This window comes from Polyodon spathula, chromosome 49 (genome assembly GCF_017654505.1).
Source record: "Polyodon spathula isolate WHYD16114869_AA chromosome 49, ASM1765450v1, whole genome shotgun sequence".
In the NCBI taxonomy this organism is placed as follows: domain Eukaryota; kingdom Metazoa; phylum Chordata; class Actinopteri; order Acipenseriformes; family Polyodontidae; genus Polyodon; species Polyodon spathula.
Window position 1 is genome coordinate 1,483,778 of NC_054582.1, and position 21,084 is coordinate 1,504,861.

The 21,084-nt window shown below is 38.9% G+C and overlaps 2 protein-coding genes across 2 annotated transcripts in view; one reads left to right on the forward strand and one right to left on the reverse strand.

Moving 5' to 3' along the window:
• Positions 1–42: 42 nt before the first annotated feature.
• Positions 43–7,207, reverse strand: zgc:63972 (protein CutA homolog). Its single transcript, XM_041238510.1, has 5 exons — positions 7,046–7,207; positions 4,261–4,409; positions 1,773–1,832; positions 999–1,044; positions 43–317 (listed from the first exon to the last, which is right to left on the reverse strand). The coding sequence occupies exons 1-5, from the start codon at positions 7,205–7,207 to the stop codon at positions 252–254; spliced, it is 483 nt and encodes a 160-aa protein (XP_041094444.1). The 3' UTR covers positions 43–251.
• Positions 7,208–8,584: 1,377 nt separating this feature from the next.
• The window catches only part of si:dkeyp-72a4.1 (uncharacterized protein LOC100148058 homolog), a 30,375-nt gene continuing 17,875 nt past the window's right edge, over positions 8,585–21,084 (forward strand). Inside the window, exon 1 of the mRNA XM_041238458.1 lies at positions 8,585–9,343. Within this exon, the coding sequence (XP_041094392.1) occupies positions 9,283–9,343 (61 nt within the window). The 5' untranslated portion in view covers positions 8,585–9,282. The remainder of the gene's footprint in view (positions 9,344–21,084) is intronic.

The window sequence follows — 21,084 nt, forward strand, 5'->3', positions numbered from 1 at the left end:
TCTGCGAGGAATGGAGACACCCGCTGCGCAGGGATTTTTGAACAGTAAAAAGTGAGAAAGTTAAGCGCTACTGTACAGACCGTGACAGCCTCACGTACCTTTTCAATGCTTCGCTTTTCTCCAGTTTTGTTTAAATCTAAAAACCCCACGTGGAAGCGGTGGATGAAACTTCTGAGATCTCTCATTTGCAAACGATGACCTGCGCTGCTCTATGCTTGTGCAAGCCTCTATTTGCAGCCATATTCAAATTCTCAAAAATGTACGTACCTTACATACTCAGACAGTTCGGGGATGCTTGAAGTCCTTGTCTTTATCAGCTGGAAAGGGCAAATTAAGCATGTCAAAAGCATGGATTTTGAAATTCAAATCAGACAAATTTTTGATCAACCCGTAACCCCGGCCACGATAAGCCGCAGCTCGACTTCATCATAACGTTTTACAGCATTGTGGAACCCTCCTGGATTCCAGCCATCTATCCGTGGTTATCCTGGGATTATGATTGGTTGATGAGATCCAGGGGGTTCCGTAGTAATTTGATCTAGTCCAGGCTTGCAACTGACACTCACCGGCAGTTGTTTTTTTTTTATGAAGATATGATTACCCAACCACTCTCTTAATCGCACTATCGTAATGCATCACTCTGTACCACTGAATCACAGAGAAATGAGAAATGATGGTATGATGAGAGGTTTTTGTTGTTGATTGCGGAGAACTCTCATTAAATAATTAGCTGAAGGGAAAATCTGTTATAATTGGGCAGGGCTCTGTTTTACAACAGCCGTTTAAGAATACACCTGGTGGTCCTGGTGGTGTTTGAGATGAAAAGGTTGAAAACACAATCTTCCTAAGTCATGGTACCACAGAAAAAAAAAAAATGCCAATTTTAGTGCTGTAGTGTTTTATATTTTATAACAAGTACATTTCAGTTTGGAAAATGCCTTTTAATTCTTGCTTTGTTTTGACTGGCATCACGAAATGGAATGCTCAACATAACTTACCAGCGGGATTTCGGTAGCTTCTTCAATTTTACCTTTCCAATAGTACCTACAGGCAACAGAAAACAAAAATCAAAGTCTGTATGGGATCACAGTTCAGTTTAAATGTTTTGTCAGAGGCAGGCCTGTCAGATACATAGGTCAGCTGTAGTAGAGTGTGTGCGGATTTGAATTCGGTATAAAAGTTTAGGAAAAAATACAGAATGTAATATCTCTTATTCGGTGGATCTTGAACAGACCCCTTAAATCTATAATTTTTTACATTGACTTTATACATTCCGAGCACACAAATTATTTACACTGTCCAGTGTTCTAGATGCAACTGAGACCTGCCACATATATACAGGAAACAGTACAAGCTGATAAGCAGATATATTCTAAAATGTTGATGCTGTGCAAAGCTGGAAGCATGTTTATGGGGGTAGGATATTGTTCCTAAATTCGTAGTTTACCTGTGCTTTCACTATGCTTTATTACACTTTGCTGTGCCTTTATTATGGTCAACTTTTATTAGAGATGGCTTTACACTAACCCAGCTCAATTCACCTCAGCACAATGATTACTGATGCTAAAGACAAGTGATTACTCCCTATAGAGATCTGCTGTAAACCCCTTTTTTTATTTGAGTGGACTTTGAAAACAAACATTCACATTCCAAAGATCAGGCTGGTGTCCTAGCAACCAGGGTCTGTGTGGAGGCCTCTGACCCTAGGCCCAGCTTCATCAGACATGTACCTGACCATTAAACCCTTTTAAAGGAGTTAATGCTTCGCTCACATGGAAGAACTCTTTGGTAAAATGTTCACACCAGCAGCCAGTCTCTTCTCCATTACGGCTCTTGCAGAAAAAAGAAAAACAAGAGAATATTTGTCACTAGTAGCTGATTGATGTTTTGCAAAGATACCAAAGAGGGTCATCAATCATACACTTAATGCGATACAGTATATTTAACCTGGATCATGAAACTTGCAAAAACCAAGTCTGTTTCCACAGTCTTACACATAAAAGTCAAGCATTATACAGTACCCATTATTTTACACTACCCCCTAACCAGGGGCAGTGCATGCAAGGGTGCAATCGATTGTAACAAAACACAGCAGTAATAAAAAATAAAAAAAAGAAACTCGCGTGTAGCAATGCAATCAGACAGATGCTCGGAAACAAAGGGCTCTATTCAAATGATGTAAACGCCTGTAGATCGAAATTCCACTTCTAATTACACCATCACTGGTTTTGAGAATGTTTCTTTATGTTCCCCCACTGCAGCAAATCCCCTCACCAGCTCCAGAGAACTGGAGGTCAGCGGGCACCCTCTGATCCCACCGCTAAGCCAGTTGCCTCTGCCAGTGTCTGTTTGAGCTCACCAGGCACCAGGCCAATATGGTACAGAACCGCTGGAACACCAGTTAATGCAAAGCTCCATGTGGAATCTGTAGCAAAGATCGTCAGCTTGGCACAGCCAGGACACAAACTCCCCCCTGACTATATGACTCACACCATGTGGCCTTTACCAGGTGGACTACTTTATTCTGTCATTTACAATATTCCTTTTTTAAATTATCGAAACCTGCATTGCTTCTTTAACAAAAATGACAATAAAAGATAATCCTGCCTGGAGGGCAACGTTTGCATCTTCCAGCTGTGTGCTTATTATCTAGTTCATCCGAGGCTTAAACAAAATGCTTTAGCTTCCAATTTTGTCATCTAATAATAAACTGAGAATGACTTAATATTTTATTATGTTATAGCTCATTTCTACTTACTGTAAGCTTCAATTAAAATAAAGTGAGATAGGGTAAGTATACTTTTTAAAGACAGCCTGCTTTTCATTTTAATGAATTTTATGTGGCTCATTTTAATCAATTTTTTTAAAAAGACAAAAAGTGTGGTTTAGTGGTGTGATTTCCACAACCAGAAATTCTGCAAAAAAAAAAAAAAAAAAAAAAGAGAATTTGAAATATCACTTTATAAATGTCTATCTAATCTAATTTTTACACAAACTGTTTTCCTAGAAAGAAAAAAAACTAACAAAAAAAAAGATCTTAGGAAGTAATCTGATTCTCCAGTAAGATGCTAGTGTTTGTTTGGGATCTAACAGGACAGGCATAGGAATACCCACCTGTGCTATAGCTAGCCTTTCAGAAAAATAAGCTGTAAATAGCTGGAACAAGCAGCATAAAAAACTAAGCCACTGTTTTAATCTGTTCATTTGGCATTTCCTGTCTGCTGCTGAGATACATAAAACTGATTGAAACTGTTGGAAAAATTACAAACAGGAACAAGATACACCCTTGTACTTAAATACAATACAGGGCTTAACATTAAGGGAAATGTTAGGCTAGTTTCACAGATCCTGATTAGTTTTAATCTTGGACAGCCTTATCTAAATTAACATTGAGCAGTCCAGCAGTGTTAATAGGGGTTTGTGAAACCAGCTACAAATCAATAGCTCATCTTGTGAAGCTAGTTGAGATGTAAATGATCTTCAGAGGCACTGCGATGGTAATACAGTGTTTTTGTATTATAGGGAATCAGTAATAAAACAAGTTACCAAACAAGTTAATCTAAACTTGGAAGTTAAACTGTGAATTTCATCTACAGTAGAACTTTTTACAGTAACACACACACACACACACACACACACACACACACACACACACACACACACACACACACACACACACGCGCTCACTCACACAGGAAGCCTGTCTTTTTCAAGGTCTGTGGTTGGAGCTGAATACACGGCTTTAAGCCAAATAACTGAAACGTCCACTAAGCATTTGCGTTTTGAAAACAGCCACACGTTAAGTCTGAAAAAAATGAACTTATTCAGTATTTAGAGGTGCTGGAGAGCTGACAAAATGTTTTCCTTGGTGTATAAGAGCACTTTGTCCACAATGAAGAAAGCGCTCTTGATAAAGGGCGATCAGTATTCAAAAATAAAAAATAAAAACAGCATCCATAAAAGCAGGCCCCCAAAAACACGTCGAACTTTTGATCAATTCACGATAAATCCCAAACTAAATCCATGGGATTTAAAGTCAACAAAAGAATTCCATAAATCTTATCTGATGTGCACGCCCTGTGCCCATGTGCAGTTTTGAAAGAAACACATGCTCCAGCCAACATGTACTGCATTTTCAATTTAAAACATGTTATCTAGTACTACACTAGCTTAAAGAAGGTTAGCAGTTTCCATGCTTTGTTCTCAGGAAATCTGTTATGCTTGCACTTCCTAGGTGAAGGGAAAATAAAGCAATAATACCTGGCGATGTCCATTGCCACCTGCTCATTCGGACAGCTTATAAAGGCTATGGAATTGAACCCTGAAATGTAGCTCCCTGTGAAAGCAGAGTGAAGCTGCAGACTCACAGTCTTCAGAACTGGGTACACCACCACCGACAGCAGCAACGCCTGTCAATACAAAAGCAATTACAGCTCTCGTGTGGGATGTCCTGAGAACTGGCATGAGAGGCAGAGAAACAATGAACATGCACAACACCTGTGGAAGATAAAATAAAGCTTACCACACCCTCTGCACCGTTCCTTCATGGTTAACACGTACATGCTGTCTGTAGCTTCAAACACTCAGAGATAAAACCGAGCTGAACATGTGACCAAGGCACTAGCACTTGTCTATTTGACTTTCTCAGATTTCTAATAACGATGCCAAACTGTTGTCTGGACTTGCTTCCATGCTAGAAGTGACCTTGACCGTGTCTGGTGTGTGTTTTTGGCACAGAGATGTTATCAACGGTAATACTGACCCCCTGGAGGAAGTAATGCATTAATATATTGAACAGCAGTGTATCATAATAAACAAGCAGCATAACACCATGGCATTTGAGGTAACACTGTCAAAAATCAAATGCACTTGGCAATGTGTTTGCCTCATTTGTTTTTGGTTTATTTTTTGGTTGTGTTGCTTCTGTTGTATTATCATACTACTAATAACGAAAAATACAAATGATAACAAATAATTGTTACATAATGATGAGATCAATCTTCTGTTTTCATATCAGCTGAGGGGGATCAGCAATCCCTGGGTCTGTTACTTCGCTCCATCACTGACATCATAATCACTGCTGAGCAACAAAACTGAAAACCGCAGCAGGCCATCACATGTCCTACACAAATAACTGCTGATATAATAGAAAGCTATTCAAGCTTCACTTTCAAAATGACACTATAAAAACATCCATCCATAGTGTCTGTTTAACTGCATTCTTTCATGTTTTAGCTGGTTGATCAAAAAACTGGGTAGTTTTAACTATACTTGCTCGTACTCCTTTGAAAGATGATTGCCACCGCTTGCCTAAAAAGCCCCCGCTACTGTACTACAGCCACCTGTTGTTTTAATTGTTTTCTGGCAACCATATTGTACGTAAAAGTTAATGAGTTCAGCATGATGAAGCCCAGTTATATTAATTATTAAATAACGCACTAACGCTACACGATAAATAATTTATATATATATATATATATATATATATATATATATATATATATATATATATATATATATATATATATACTACTGTACCATCCATAGGTATTAGCTGCTACAGAAATTAATTCCCTTGGAAAAAACATATTTTTAAAAAATTATATGCAGTGACGTCAAGGCTTCAAGTTCCGAAGTTTCAAACCCCCTTTTTTAAAACCTTAAAAAAAACCTTACCAGAAAAATTAAAAAGAATCCAGGGCGGGGAATGGATAGAGAAAGCGAGTCTCTGTGGAATCGCTGACAGAACCAATCCATAATGAAGAAGGTGGTGCACGCCGCTGTGTTCTGAACAATAAGCAACTTTCACACCGTGCAGAAGTGCACAGTGCAGTAGCAGTACAAAACACAGCCATGCACTAACCGCTAACGCTGAGGGAAGCTGCGTTTGTCTCCACCCACATACCCGGGTTACACTCACTACACTGGAAGTGACGGTACGACCTGCAGATAACGTTTCACTGGAGAGCGACGGGGATAGCGCGGGTATTGCTATCAATCACGTCTTTTCAGAATGACCGAAGCTGTGGTACATGTTGTCTAGATTGTAGCTCAAGCCTCTGCGCTGATGAATGGGAATTCATTTTGTTTCCAACGACGCCGGGTTTTTGTTTCAGATCCTCGCTTGGCCCCAATGACTTGGGTGGTGGATGTTCGGTTGGCCGGTGCTTCCATGCACAAATAATCAAGAACACTTTGCTTATTCAATCTGCCCCTAATTAACGTGCAAAAAAACCTCATCTGATTATTTTGCACACGGTAACTTTGCAGTGCGGTGCAATGCTTTTTCAACTGCTATAACTAAATGGATTGTCAAAAACACGTCATTATAATAATAATAATAATAAATAATAATAATAATAATAATAATATAATAATAATAATAATAAACCGGGGAGGGGAATACATTTTTTTTAAAGGATCTTGTATTCGTAATAATTAAAATGATCGATTCTGATATGCGTGCAATCGAAACGTTTGTTTCATGCAAAAGTATTTTTAAGCACCAGTCAAAATGTTCAGGCAATAGGTTAAAAATAGTCAACTCAAGTTCCTTTTAATGAGACATTATTCTTAAATCAGACCCAAATTAATCTAGAAAAAAAAAAAAACGCAATTTGCATCTGTTCCAATTCAGAAGATACTCGTGCTGGCCACCAGGGAATGTACCTCGTGTAGAATGTAGTGTATACTGGTATTCTATATTCTATTTGCATCTTTCATAGAGTTCCAATGCTAATCCTATACTTTCAGTATGGGACGCCCTCTACTGCCCAGTGCAGCGAACTACAGTTTAAAGTTTCTATAGTGTATTAATTGGTAAACTGTATTCATCAGCATCTATCAACCTAGCTCCATATAATTCAAGCATGCACACTCTGTTGCAGGTAACTCAATAAAGAGTTTTCCAATACGGGTTTTAGGAAGAATCTCTCCCTAGCATAAATGTAAATTATATAAAATTGTAGCATCATAACAAAACTACCGCTGCATTAACATTAGCAACTGTTTGAGCAATATTTTGTATTCATTATTGTTTAATTACCGTGGTGGACTTGACCTGAAGGTGTTTCTGCGGCGCGATGAAATGAATTCCCGTCTCCAGATTTTGCTTCCTCCCTTGCAAGGTGCACAGAGATCCCAGCACACTTCTGAAGGGGTCAAGGCACAGAGGGAGCACCAGCATCAGCATTAAGCAGTCCGTCATTCATCAATCATTCGCAGAGCAGTTTCAGTACTGTGATGCGGCCGAAAGCCACAATGTACAGATTCAAGCAGATTGTAATTCTGCATTCATTGCTTTTCTGTATTCCCCTACTTTAAGTCTATAAGTCATATTGCGTTAAACAAACACCAAAACAATAAAACTATAGTTTTAATTATAGCTTTTATAAACAAATGAAAATGCGGCGTAACTCACTTTTAATACCATCATAAAAGGTTATTCATTGCGGTCTCGATTCTAGAAGACGGAATTTCGCGTGTTTAGCGGTTGTCAGTTAAAACCTCATTAAAGGAGCCCTGCTGGGCTTCCGATAGTTTCCTGTACACAACGTCTACAGCCTGCTGCTTCCGCACCGTCCTCAAACCCAATGGGATCTTCCTTGCTGTTTATTGATCTAACCAACACAAGAAGCTTCGCCTGCAGCTTTAGAATACAAATCTCAAATAGCCGGGGAGCTCTATGCTTAGTCATAGACAGATATAATCAGTGTTGTTCTTCTAACCGTTGACAAACAGAACCAGCTTCACATTTCTAGGGAAATGGAGATGTTTTTTTTTAATTGATTGTTCCAGTGGTATAACAATGATAAAAACACAGCAAACTGTAGAAGAGAAAACACAGCTACGTGTACAACTAATGAATAATTATAACTGCAGTATCAATAGAACGGACTTATGTTAGGCTACACGATGATTTTTTTAGGCGCTTTGTGAAAATGTCATGTGCAGGGGCCAGTGCATTCACAGCCAACAAAAATGCACATTTAGGAACAGTATTTCTTATAAAAGCTGGCGTTTTGTACTGCTATAATAATGTATGATATATATATATATATATATATATATATATATATATATATATATATATATATATATATATATATATATATATATATATTCTATCGGTCTTAATTCTTTTTTTTGGTTGATCTCAAATCTCATGCACAGGACAAACGTAAAGAGATGCATTTATTTCCCAAGCCTGCATGACTGCGTGCACGAATACGTGGTAAAATAAGGAGCATAGCGTTTATGCTGTTGCCACGGCTGCCCAGCATTGCAGATGTTCCAGGTTCAAACCGATGCACTGGTTGGCACGGAACGGCATGACTGATTGACCTGTCGATGTGCAAAAATCACACGCCTGGATCGCAGACGCTTTCTTGACAAGACAGACAGCTCGCACCACGCCGCGCATGAAGCAGCAGCCCAACACTCTGGCACTTTCATTCTATTGGTCTCAGTCCTGTAAGTACCACCTTCTCATTAGTATGTCGCGTCTCATTGGGTACTGGCTGCTGTCGGTCACGCCGAAGTCCGCATCCAGCCAGGGTGGTTGGAAGAGGTGTGTGTTCCCAGAAGCTGGAAGAGGGATTCAAATTTCTGCCCTTGGTGACAGACCTGGGGTCGAGTGCATTGGAAGACATGCGGGGTGAAGAAGCACCTTGAAAAAAAATGTAAAACTCAACAGCTGTATTATATATGCATTTTTTTGTTTCTTATAAGATGTATTTTAAGGGTGACTCATGTTGTAAAGACTGCTCGGGTGTCTGTGAAATTCCGTTAACAGCACACTGATGCATTTTCATGTGATTGCAAAAAAAAAAAATGGATTTGTGCTAACATAACAAGGCTTCCTTTACATTCAAAAAGGGGTAGCAAATGTTAATTCCTCGTCAAACGCGCTGTTGTCAGTTTAGCGTGTTGGATGGATTTGAATGTTTTGTTTGGAATGAGAAGAGCCGAACTTAGATATAATCAAAAACTTTGAAAACCGAAGTTATTTTAAATTATACGTCTACTTAAGCAATATACATAGAAGAGAGGCGCCGGGGATTTAAATACATCCATCCCCTGTACGTACTGGACAACTCCAGCCCAGAGCAGTAAACACGAGTAATACTCGTTTTGGGAGTTGATGAGCGCTGGCAGATCCTCATTAGCCGGATCACCTGTTTATGTTACAAAGAACTAACAAGAAACCGAGAAGCAACTGTATTTCCAGAGCGGATACTGACAATCCTAGTTGTGTGTAAAGATTTGAAAAGCCGGTAAGAAATGGAGCGTTTGCTGTTTTATCTGTCCCAGAACCAACACCAGGGCTGGATCAGCGTCTCGGGTAAGTGAGTGCTGCCACTGCTGTGGATGTTGCGTCATTATTACCTGTCGTGTTTAAATGCCGTGTCTGTAATGGGTTTGTCTTTACAAACATTCAACTTAAAAAAAAAAAAAAAAAAAATCAATAATAATAATAATATAAATAAAACACCGTGAGATATTTAAAATTGTCTAAAGAAAGTTCGTTGTTTCTTTCTTGCACAGACCGTCTCACTTAAGTCAAATGAAATATTTTTTAGCATCCCAGTAAAAGTCTCGTGGATTTTTATAAAGTAATTAATTATAAAGCACAGTGATTCATTACAGCTGCTGTTTATCCTTCATGCAGGATAGGTAAGTCTAGCAGTGGAGGGGGAGTCCAACATTTTAACATTACCGTGTTGCAGCTGCAGCGTGTAGAGTTAGTTTGAATTATTGAACACACTGTGTTATTCAATTGTAATACACCTTTTTCTTCCTTCCAAACTGTTATTTGTACAAGTAGTTACATTTACTTACCTGCATCACGTAATAAACATTTTCATTTTATTGTTGCGTTTTTATGTATTGTAAAAAAAAGATAAAAAAACTACGTCACCGATTGCTCCGTACTGCAAATTCTCACGTTCTGCGTAAACGTTCAACAAAAGTGGCATGATGTCTTCAATGGGCAGTGTCAAAGCGAAGTCAAACAGTGTATCCTGATTCAGTTACCACATCAGCCACTGAAAGCAGCTCGACAGGTTTTAGCCATGTTGTCTTCCCCCTAACAGCCTTGAATATCTTCACTTATTGTCAGTTTTTGTTCAGTGGATGATGGTTAGAAATCCGACTCTTCCTCTCCAGTCCTGCCCCTTATACCTGTATACTGTGAAGTTTCACAGCTTTGTTTGGCATGGGCAGTGGACCCCTACTGTATGCCAAGGCAGTCCAATCCCAGTCATGAAGGGTGATTCCACTCCAGGTTTAACAGGTACAGTTAGATTACGAACTACTTTAGGATGCGGATGGAGGTTTAATTGGTTGAATTAAACACTTTAGAACAAGGTTGGAACAAAGACCAGGAGTGGAAGGACCAGCTTTGGCCACCTCTGCTTTGTGTGACCTGAGAGCGGTCTGGGTCCGGCTCAGTATGGATTTGCCAGTGGAAACATGGTATATCGGTATTTGAGGGGTCATTCTATGCCAGATCAGAAGTAGGCTCCAGGGGCACCATCTCGGGAGGTGAGGAAATAATGCATCTAGGAAACCATGTTTTAGGGGATTATAGTGTGATAGTGTAGTATAGCCTCTCAAATAATCCTCTGGACTTCAGGTAGCTTCCTTTGTTAACAATGACTGACTCACAGTGACTGCCTGTAGCTGTGGTTAGAAATCTAGTCCCTTCCACAGTATAAATAATGAAGTCTTTTAATTAATTTGAGTCTAAAAATAAAGATCAATAAAGACAGAGCCTTCACAATATTTGATTTAATCCCTACAAACAGGAATTCTGAATTTCTGGATTCTCAAAGCATTGGTTTAATTACACAGCCAGTTTTGCAGTCAGGGCAGTGCTGTCGTGAACTTGTACGCATGCATTTGCGTAACGCTTTCAGAAGCTCAAACAAAATGTAATTATGACTGCAGTTCTATAAATAATGTGTTCTTTTGTCTCTCGGAAAACATGTACAGCAGCATATGACAGTACTATAGCCTACTGTAAAAAAAGGCTTAATACACGCCCGCAGGACAGGTAGTTAAAGCATGATATGAATGGATATTGACTCTTAAATGCAAACAGGCATCACCAAATGAGACCTAATGAGCAGTGAAAGCCCTACCATCTCAAACAAAGTACATTAAGACAATTAATTTCTAGACTAGCTATGACTTGCCTCTAGCGAAAGGCTGTAGCTAAGTAGCTTTATAGGCTAAGACTTTAGCACTGGTGACTTGACTTTATGCATTTGTCAGTCCCATTAACTGGTGAAAGTAACATTGCTCAATTTATGTCTCGGATCTTAACTCTTAACATGGTTACAAAAAAAAAAAACCCAGAGAGTATATTTTAAAAGCCTACAGTATATATTTTCTCTAGCTATTTTGTAAAGTGTTCAGCATGGTGTGTTTACGTCACTTTAATCTGTGACTCATTGCTCTGTCCTGTTGTGTTTCTTGTTGGCCAGTTCACTCTTCACCCAGTCCAGTGGTTAAGGGTAAAAAGCGTGATGTAACCATGAAGCCTTTAATTTAAAACTTGCAAAGGAGTCAAACTCTCAAATGCCACTGGAGAGAGAATTGGGACGATAGATGGTCTCAATTTAAATTCTCCACTGGTCCAAAAGTTCAGCATAGGGAGACTGTTCAGTTTGTGACTAATAGGGAGGTTTGATTTGTTTAATTTCCAAAAGCAATTCCTTGAATCCTTCTATTAGAGTGACTCTGGGCTATATTTTCAAAGAGTTTACTCCAGTCTTTAATTAACTCCTATTTTTTGGATAGAGAAAAACACCTAATTTAACATGGCAAAGCAAGAGCCAAACCACTATAGCTATGGCCAAAAGTTTTGCAGTGGTTTAGAACCCTGGTCCTCAGGGACTCCCCTCTCTTCTGGTTTTCATTCCAGCTGAGCTCTACATTACTCAACTAAACCCTTAATTGAACAAATAATTAAGCCTTTTTAATTGTGTTCAGTTCTTACACAGTTGGAGATTTTACCTTAACTGTAAAATGTTAGAAATAACTTGAAATTCCCAACTTTTTAGGAGCTGAGAACAATTCTAATTAAGCTAAGTGTTAGCTGAATGACGGGCTTAGTTAAATAAGCTTGACTGGAATGAAAACCAGCAGAGAGAGGGGTCCCCGAGGGCCAGGGTTGAAAACCACTGCATGCTGTTTAAATTATGTTCATATAGTTGTTTTTAGTTTCATTATGTCTCAATCCTAAAATTCTAGGAGATGTAAAACTTTTGGCCAGAGCTGTAAGTAATATAATACAAAGTCTCCCAAGAGCCCGCAAGTTGTTTTTTGAAAATGATGACTGTAGCGCAACATCTACAATAGATTTGACCATGTGGCATACAGTTAATGAATCTTTATTGGTCAAAAAACTCGCCACAGTTTACCATACAGTTGACATAGTGGACCTAGCCTTAACAGTCTTGGTGGTAATCTTTTGAATGTGACTCCCAGGTTTGATAAGGGCCACACATGAATGGCTAAATCCACAGCAGTCTTGCAGCAGTGAATCATAAACTGACGAGCACAACTGACAAACATTAAAAAACAAAACAATACCAAGTTCTTCTAAGGTCAGGTTCTCAAATTTGATGGAGCAGCTCTGATTATTCTTGAAGTGAGTGACTCTGTCAGGACCTCTTTTCTCATTTCGGGCCATGTTTTCTGCCCTAAGCCTTTCATTGCTGATGCTTACTGTGGCACCAGCTTGTTTTTTATTGCAAGTGATTGATTTTCTGTCTCCTGGTCGCACACTTTTCGATCTGTTTCTTGGCCACTGGCTTTAAAAAAAAAAACATTTGTGCCTTTAGAAGAGGCGTGGTTGTCTTAGACTAAAACATTTTAGACTAAAACTGGAATTGAAGATTTATTTTTACTTCTGTGATCGATTCAGGGATATCACTTCGAAATGATAAAACATCGGGTGCACTGTACAGTAGCTATACATGTTTGAGGAACAAGAAAGAAGTTATTGTCTAGTGTTCCTTCTTTTTTAAATGCCATAATAAAGTTGCAACAAGTGAGGGTTAGGGAGGAAAATGGGCTGAGTTTGCCTAAGTGTGCCACAGCGACCCCCCACTGGTCAGACTGCAGACACGGCCAGGCAGGGACGAAATCTCGCCTCCAGAGTTCACTAGCTTGACAACATCTGCTGATAACCATGGTGTTAAAAGAGGTGAATAGCGAGAGAGCAAGGACAGAGGTCACCTATTGATCACCAGTCCTCCTGGGCCTGTAAACGCACAACAAATACTATTGTCGCTTCTTTTTGCATTACTGGAGGTTAAGCGCATAATAATAATAATAATAATAATAATAATAATAATAATAATAATAATAATAATAAACATACTGTAACCAAGGAACAAGAGGAGCATGCAAAATGAAGAAATGAGAAACTCCAACCTACAACTTAGATTAAAGTGAACCTAGAATCCCCTGGAAGAAACATCAGTTGTAATCACCAGCCTTTGTGAAATGACAGAGGTTTGCCTTTCTCCTGCATCATGCAGCACAGGGTGACATTGAAATACAGTAAGCAGCCAGAACTAAACTATTTCTATTGCTGCCCTGTTTTTTCTACTTTATTCCATTTCTGACTTCTGCTTGAAATTTATTCAAAATGTAATGAAGGCTTCTAAAAGCCTGTGGTCAGGCTGAAAAGCGATTACTCCTCGCCTGTCACAAATGACACACTGCGCTGTACTCTTGACAGTTTCTCTCTTTTAATAGCTCTGCTGCTCTGTTGTTTTCCAGACCTCGGTACCTCTTAAGGTTTGTGATCACAGTCTACTTATCAGTCAGTGTGAGAAGCTATTCTTCAGCCTTTTAAAACGTACTTCACTCTGGCTCAGGCTGTTGCAAAAGCATCAATTAAAACTAGTAATATTACTGAATCGCTTTTTTTTTTTTAATTGAATAAACTTTTATTTTGTGCAAAATTGTAAACCTCCTGTTGTCTTGCTGTAGAAGTTCATAGCATATTGACTGACCAAGAAAACCCATTTTGCAGAACCCTACCCCAGCCTTTTCAAAGCCTCGTCCCTTCAAGACCTGCAGTGCAGCGTATCTCCACCATACAGCTCCGGCCACAAGCTTTGCATCACCTTATAGAGCTAACTAATCATAATAATGTCGAATGAAACCTGCTGAATAATGTTCTGTTAACATATTGAATTACATACCGCTTTGCAGTTTTTCATGTACTTAACGGAAAATTGACTTTGATTACATGTTAAATAAAAGATCTAAATTATGTTCCTATCTTTTTTTTTTTTTTTTTTTTTTTTTTTTTAACTATGTCTCAATCCTAAAATTCTCGGTGATACAAAACTTTTGGCCAGAGCTGTACTTTTCCACAAGAAGGAGCTGCTTTGCTGTAATCCTGGAGGTTCTTGCTGAGTTAGCAAGACCCAACAATGAGCAACATGCATTTCAGACCCGGGCACATCAACCCCCCAGGTATCATCCAGCAGTGATGACCACAGTCACCTATCTGAGCTTTTTAACAAGTTTACATCATTGGAGAAGCACTTGGCAAAAGATTGAAACCCTGCTAAAATCAATGTGACACTCATCAGCTTTCCACCAGCCCTAAGGACTCATTGATGCTCTAATAGCTAAATCAGTAGGTCAAGAAGCCTACTACTCCCGGCATTGATTGGGATTCAGTAAAGAACTCTAGTGAAGCAATCTTACCTTGTCATTAAAAAAAAAAATGTAAAGATGCAGTGGGGTATTGCAGTGTAATTGCATTTTATCAGTGGTTTAACAACATATAGTTAACTAGCTTGTTAATATCCACAATATGTGACAGACAGATAATTAGTATAATTGTTTTGTTTAAACAAGTCATGCATTGTATCATCGTCCACTAAGTCTTTGACCTAGCTGTTTTTTTAATTATGAAATTATACAAATGGGAAATGATGGCCTTGACTTTCACGATAACAGGGACCTTGAATGTGCAAATTACTTTTTACATGGTAAAACTAAAAACCTCTGTAGGAATAGGGTAATTAACAGACTGTGGAAACTGTAACCATTTTGAAAGCGAGTACTGTTGGAATCTGTTTGCAATGCAATCGATTTTCTTCAGCTTGAGTAAATTGAGCATGGTTCTGTAGCAGCATCCATTGCAAACCCAGTTGCATGCCATTTTCTTGTTGTGTTAAGGTCTGCAGATATGAGTATTTTTTCTTTTTAAGCAATCCTGTGTTGTAATAATCTGATAAGACAGTTGGTAACATCTGCTGTTAAATTACTCCAATGTCTATTTTAAGACAGTAATCCGGTTTTAGTTTAAAGAATAAACACTCCTGTATTGTCAGTATTTCTGGAAGGGATGGGGGAAAAAACACCTGCTCAGAAGCTGCTTATGATTTTATGGTCACATAATGTTTGAAGTCTATTGCTTTCCACGGCTGGCTTGTGTTGAAAAGAGCAGCTGGAGAATAGCAGTTCTATAAAATGCACAATTTGTTTGCCGAATAGATCGCTCTACATTTTTTAATTGCTTGAGCAAATCACAACTACAGTATGTAAATTCCAACTGAAAAGAAAGTCATGCTGTTGACCTTCAAGTTAATGCAGAAATGTAGTTGGAGTTTGTTCTTTGTCAGACTTCTTCAGTGGGTTTAGTAAAATGATTTTATTTGTTATTTCATGAAATGCTGTGATGTCGCACAGCGTATTCAAATATATTTCAATTATTTAAAGTATTTATAGCCATTTATAGTTGAACTGAATCGGCATGAACACATTTCGCAAATACAAGTGTTGCCTGTTTCTGCTCTTGCACTATTTGCATCATTATCTTTAGCTTTGCTATGCAGTGATTGGCATTGAATGAACACTAAGATGATTTGCAGCCTTTCTTTAAAAATGCAAAGGGCCTATGTCAAGTGCTGAGTTTTTGACAATGTTTTCTTAATTAATAGACTTCTATTCTTAGTATACATATTAACTGAAACAGTCTGAACTGAAGCGGGGTGGGGGGGTGGGGGTATTTTCTTTAAACTGCAAAACATGGGTTTGTTCTGAGAACTGATGCCCTGGGTTGATCTATCTCCAGCCCCCACCCCATTGTGTCTGAAGGACGCACATGGTTTTGTTCTCCGTCATTTCTGTACTGTAGATAACACCGCTCAAGTGACACCGATGCCTGTGAGCATGTGTTTGATAAATGCAATTTTGTTCTTGTGGGTTTTGGCATATATCTGTGCAGGAGTTAATGCTGAGGTAGGTTTAATATTCTCATCAGTTGTCAAGGGCAGGGAATTGTGGCCGTTTGCCAAAAAGAATCGGCTGCGTTATCGGAGCACAAAAAGTAGATTGTTACAAAACTGTGAGTGCCATGTGATTTTGAGAAAACTATTGCATCTAACAGCTCTGTTTGAGCGAAGCTAATGAGAGCATGGTCCGACCTGCTGGGCATAATTGGCATTGCCTGTGGTAGTTTTGTGTGCTTCTTAATGCGCTGGTTCTGCATCAAAGAGGGTAAGAGCTGGAGTCCAGGAGGCTGTTTATTATATCGTTATTACCTTTGGAATGGGCTGCTTCACTTAATTACCTCTGGTGTGAAACAAAATAAATACAGGCTCTTATAACAGACCCAAGCAGGTACAATACATTAAAAAAGATTTGTAACTACAGCCACTTTTTCGATGAATGACTTGTTCAGTTCACTGCAATTAGAGATGTCTTTGACACTGAGAAATAAACTTTTTGTTTCTTTTAGTGTTTCTGTGAGTTTATGGTACATTCTGCGAAGTAGCTTAATCTAGCCATTTCCCTTTGGCAACTGTGAAAAGAAATATTGCATTGCAAAAAACTGCATCAATAACAACAATACGTGTCATGAAAATGTATGCTGTCTGCTTTCATAGTGAAGGGTTATTTTTGTCGCTGTTGGCTAATGTGCAGCAGTTGATTAAAGGCTGTTTTCTGTGTACAGAAGTACCCTATTCAGTGTAATTGAAAGACTCTCTTCAGCAAATAACTGTACTATCCAAAGTCAGGGGCAAGCAGGTGCAAAATGAGGTAGGATGTACAATGTGCTTACATGAGAATATTCATATTATTATTATACTGTGCCTTTTAAAAGCACAGGCTTTTAGTGTCCTGACAGCAGCAACGAAATGGATTACAGATGGCCTATTTTGCCAGACCAGGAAGATAAATTTCCTTGCAGAAAGAAATAATAACACATTGACTGACTCTTCCATTTGCAGCACCTTTGGCTAAGTTTCATGGGTTCTGTATCACTGCAGTAATGTGCAGGGGCTTTAGCTGTTAATCTCACATCTTTATCTTTTCATTTGCCCTAGTTCTTTTCAATCAGCTTCTTCAGCCCAGGATGAATTTTCTGAATGAAAAAAACTGCTAAAGAGCTGTTTTGCTTTTGAAGAAGAACTGCAGTAACACAACCTGAAGCCTTGAAAACAGAAGCTCTTACTTGAAAGTGTTCAAGTAGTGTGTATGTGTGGCCGGACCGTGCCATTATGAGGGCTCTTTCAGGGATTGCTGTTTTTTATTTTTATGGTATGTACCATTTGCTGGTACTTATTATTGTTATTTAATGGCATTGCTTGGTATGTTAATGGGTTAAAATTCATATGGAATATATGTTAACTTTCATATAAGTTGTTAGCAAAGCAGGGCAAGAGCTGAAAGCTGATTGACTGACGGCTGATGGGTTCAGATTTTTTTCAGGAAAAGAGTGAATTTAAGTAAGTCTATGCAGTGAATGTCTAAGCCTGCTTTGTTTAATTTTTTTTATTTGATTAACAGTGACGATGTGTGCATTCACTCCCAGAGGAATAAAGCACAACCCTGGCTTTGTTTTATTGCATGGATTTCTTATTTAAAAAGAATGCTTTGCAACCATCTGTAACAGACGGGGTTCACAATCCGGTATCAGAAGCCAACATTTATGTATGCAGCACATTATGTAATGACAACCCAATCTTCAGTAATGTGTTTGGTTAAAGGAACAGGAACTACATCCGTACAAAAACACTTTTGCAATGCAGGTCAGTATCACTGCTTTCATATGGCTGTGCAGCTACAGTAGGCGGTGATGAGACTCCCAGCTTCCCTTAGCTCAGTGAAGCTCTTGACAGTCAATTAAAGAAAGACAGGGAAGGATATTAATAGAAGATGCAACGTTTAGTGCTTTATTGCTTATTGCCTTGCTCGGCTGAAGATGCAGGCCATCGTGTCTCAGAGCTCTTTTCCCAGCCTGTCTCTTATAAGTTTACCATGGCACAGTAAGTTTGCAGTTCCCCCAAGCTGTACAATGCTTTCACTATGCTTTACCATGCCTTCACTGTTCAGCTGGGGAGCTTGTTTCATACTCTGAATGCTCACTTTGTTGCATTAGCCGTTTCCTTTTGTGCTCTCTCCAACCAAGGCAGCATGATAATGAAACGGCTGTTCATTGTGTTATAGCATGGTTATCTCTGAATGCTGTTCCAGGCAGCAGCAACTAAAATAATAGGCGCCTGGCAATGCCTTCTGAGGGAGCAGGCTTTTGGCTGTGGATTTTGAGTTGAAAATTGTCATGCAGCAAAATCCATGCATACACTTCATATTTTCAGCGCTATGGAAATACTGCAAATACTGCAGCTGCAGAAATAATTAGTAATTGTCCAGGGTAATGGAACTTAAATGTCCAGCAGAGATTGTTAGCCTCATTGAGTCTATTTCGGTCTGTAAAAACAGCTGTATTTAAATCTGCTGCTAGATCAACTTCAATGTCTTTATTGGTACACAGCTGTTTTCTAGGATTCTTTTTGTCAAGATCCTTTGTTAACCTGTGTTACCAATTGCATTGCATGGTTTGAACCTCTGGCTATATACTGCAACGGGCCACACGCTTTTAAATGAACTACATTTTGCTTCCAGGAATGCTTGTTTTTGTTCACAAACACCCCCCTATTTCTAATTTAGTTTTTTAGTATCAAAAAGCAACATACTTTCACTGGTTTTCTTCATTTTACCAGTGATTTTGAAGAGATACACAATATCAGCAGCTAAACATTTTAACAGCCATATCTGAACTTCTCAGTTTGCCCTCTTGCCATTTTTACTTGGAGACTGAAGTGGTCTCGTTATCGGCCTAACATATCCTTCATTTTCTGAATTAAGTGCAGAGGTGCTTTAGCTCTTGAGACGGTACTCCGAGGCACTGATTTGAAAGAGAAGTACTTAAGTTTCGGGCTTGATGAATGACTTTTGATTGAAGATAGTTTCTTTTTTTTATTGCCCACTTTTGCCTTTTTTGTGATTCATAATAAAGAAAGCAGCGTCCTGCAAGGATCTATCTAAGCTGAGGCTCTTCCTGTCACTTGACATTTAGATTCTTTGAGATGACACTTAAACATGTTGCTGGTACTGTATAATTCTCTCTCTCTCTCTCTCTCTCTCTCTCTCTCTCTCTCTCTCTCTCTCTCTCTCTTGTCTAAATTATGCCTCAGGACTCTGAAGAATGTAATATAGGCTAGCCAGCCACAATTAATCAAAGTAATATCTTGGAGATCTTTTTATCTACTTTTAAATTACAGTGTCGCTACCCTGTAGAGTACATTTCGTGATACGGCAGATCTCCGGAGCGAGAATTTTCGGAAGCGAGACCTTTTCTTTTGTGTGTTTCTTTTTTTTTGGATAAACGAAGGAGCTCATGAAAAGTGTCTTCTCTGTTTGTCCATAGTTTCCCATTCACACATTGCCCGCAATAACAGCACAAACCAGCCTTAGACCTACAGGGTCTCCATGCAGAAAGCTAGCACTGTGCCCACAGTGCCCCCCACGCTACTGTAACCCTGTGTGTGTGTGTGTGTGTGTGTGTGGGGAGGGGAGGGGCGCATACTATTTATTTCTCTATTACTGCAATATTTACTTTTGATTTTGTATTTTTTGTTGTGCGTGCCTTCTAATAATTCCATAAACCTGACACTCTTCTGTTTGCTATGTTAGTCTCAGATGTGCAATTTTGAAAGAAAAACTTGTTACAGCAATAGCAAAGGCTGCATTTGAGAAACCCAGTAAACTCAATCAACTAGACTGACTGTAATGCCTTGATTGACAAATGGCCCTAGTGTCTGAAATGCTGGCTATTGGTACCCCAGAGTTCCCCCATACTGTACATCCACACACCAGCTGAACCTTGCCTAGGAGTCAAATGTTTATCTTGTTGGTCATTTCGGAGGTGAAGAAACGAACCAAAGAGACCTGACTGTGTTAAAGTTAGCAGGGACTTTGCACTCTCACCCCAGACCAAAAAATAATAAGTGAAACAGCTCTGGGTGCGTCTATGCCATCAACCCCAGTGCGAGGAAGCATCAGAGCGTTTCTTGTTAATGAGAAAGGTGCTCTGCTTGGACATGTATCAGAAATGCAGCTACTAAGCATTGTGCTAATTTGTGTTATAAATCTTGCAAATGTATAAAGTATGCAGCATTTCAGCAACGGTTCTCTACAGTTTGTGCAGCAGAAAGCACAGACCTTTCAGTTGTTTTGTTCTGTTTATTGTACAGTATTTTAACTGACAGTTCTATACTGTGCAACACTTGCAATAGGGAACGCCTACAGTTTGGATGAAGGGTCAATGCCTCGTTCTCGATCATTGAAGTCCTGGAAAAAAATATGTATTTAAGCGCTACATGGTTACTACAATAGATGCAATTTCTTACTCAAGTCTTCACAAGGTTTACATTTACTGTATCTATGTGTTAATGTTTGAGTCATGGTTTGTGGCACCTATTGACTGCTTTCAGTTGCTATTTTTGTGTATATGTCCTTATGCCTAAAGGACATGCACAGTATCAGGCAGCAGTTGAAATGACAAGCCCTTTGCTTTAATCCTTTTTCTCAGTCAGTGGAGGAATAGAGACATCAAGAATTTAATGAAGCAAGCTGTTGCAATTTTGCTATTAAAAGACCTGGAAAACATTTCTATGTCAAGACGCATTTTGCAGTCTTTTGTCTCCATCTTCTACCACCTTTACCCTGTTAAAGAAAGCTGTCATTATTTCAAAGGAT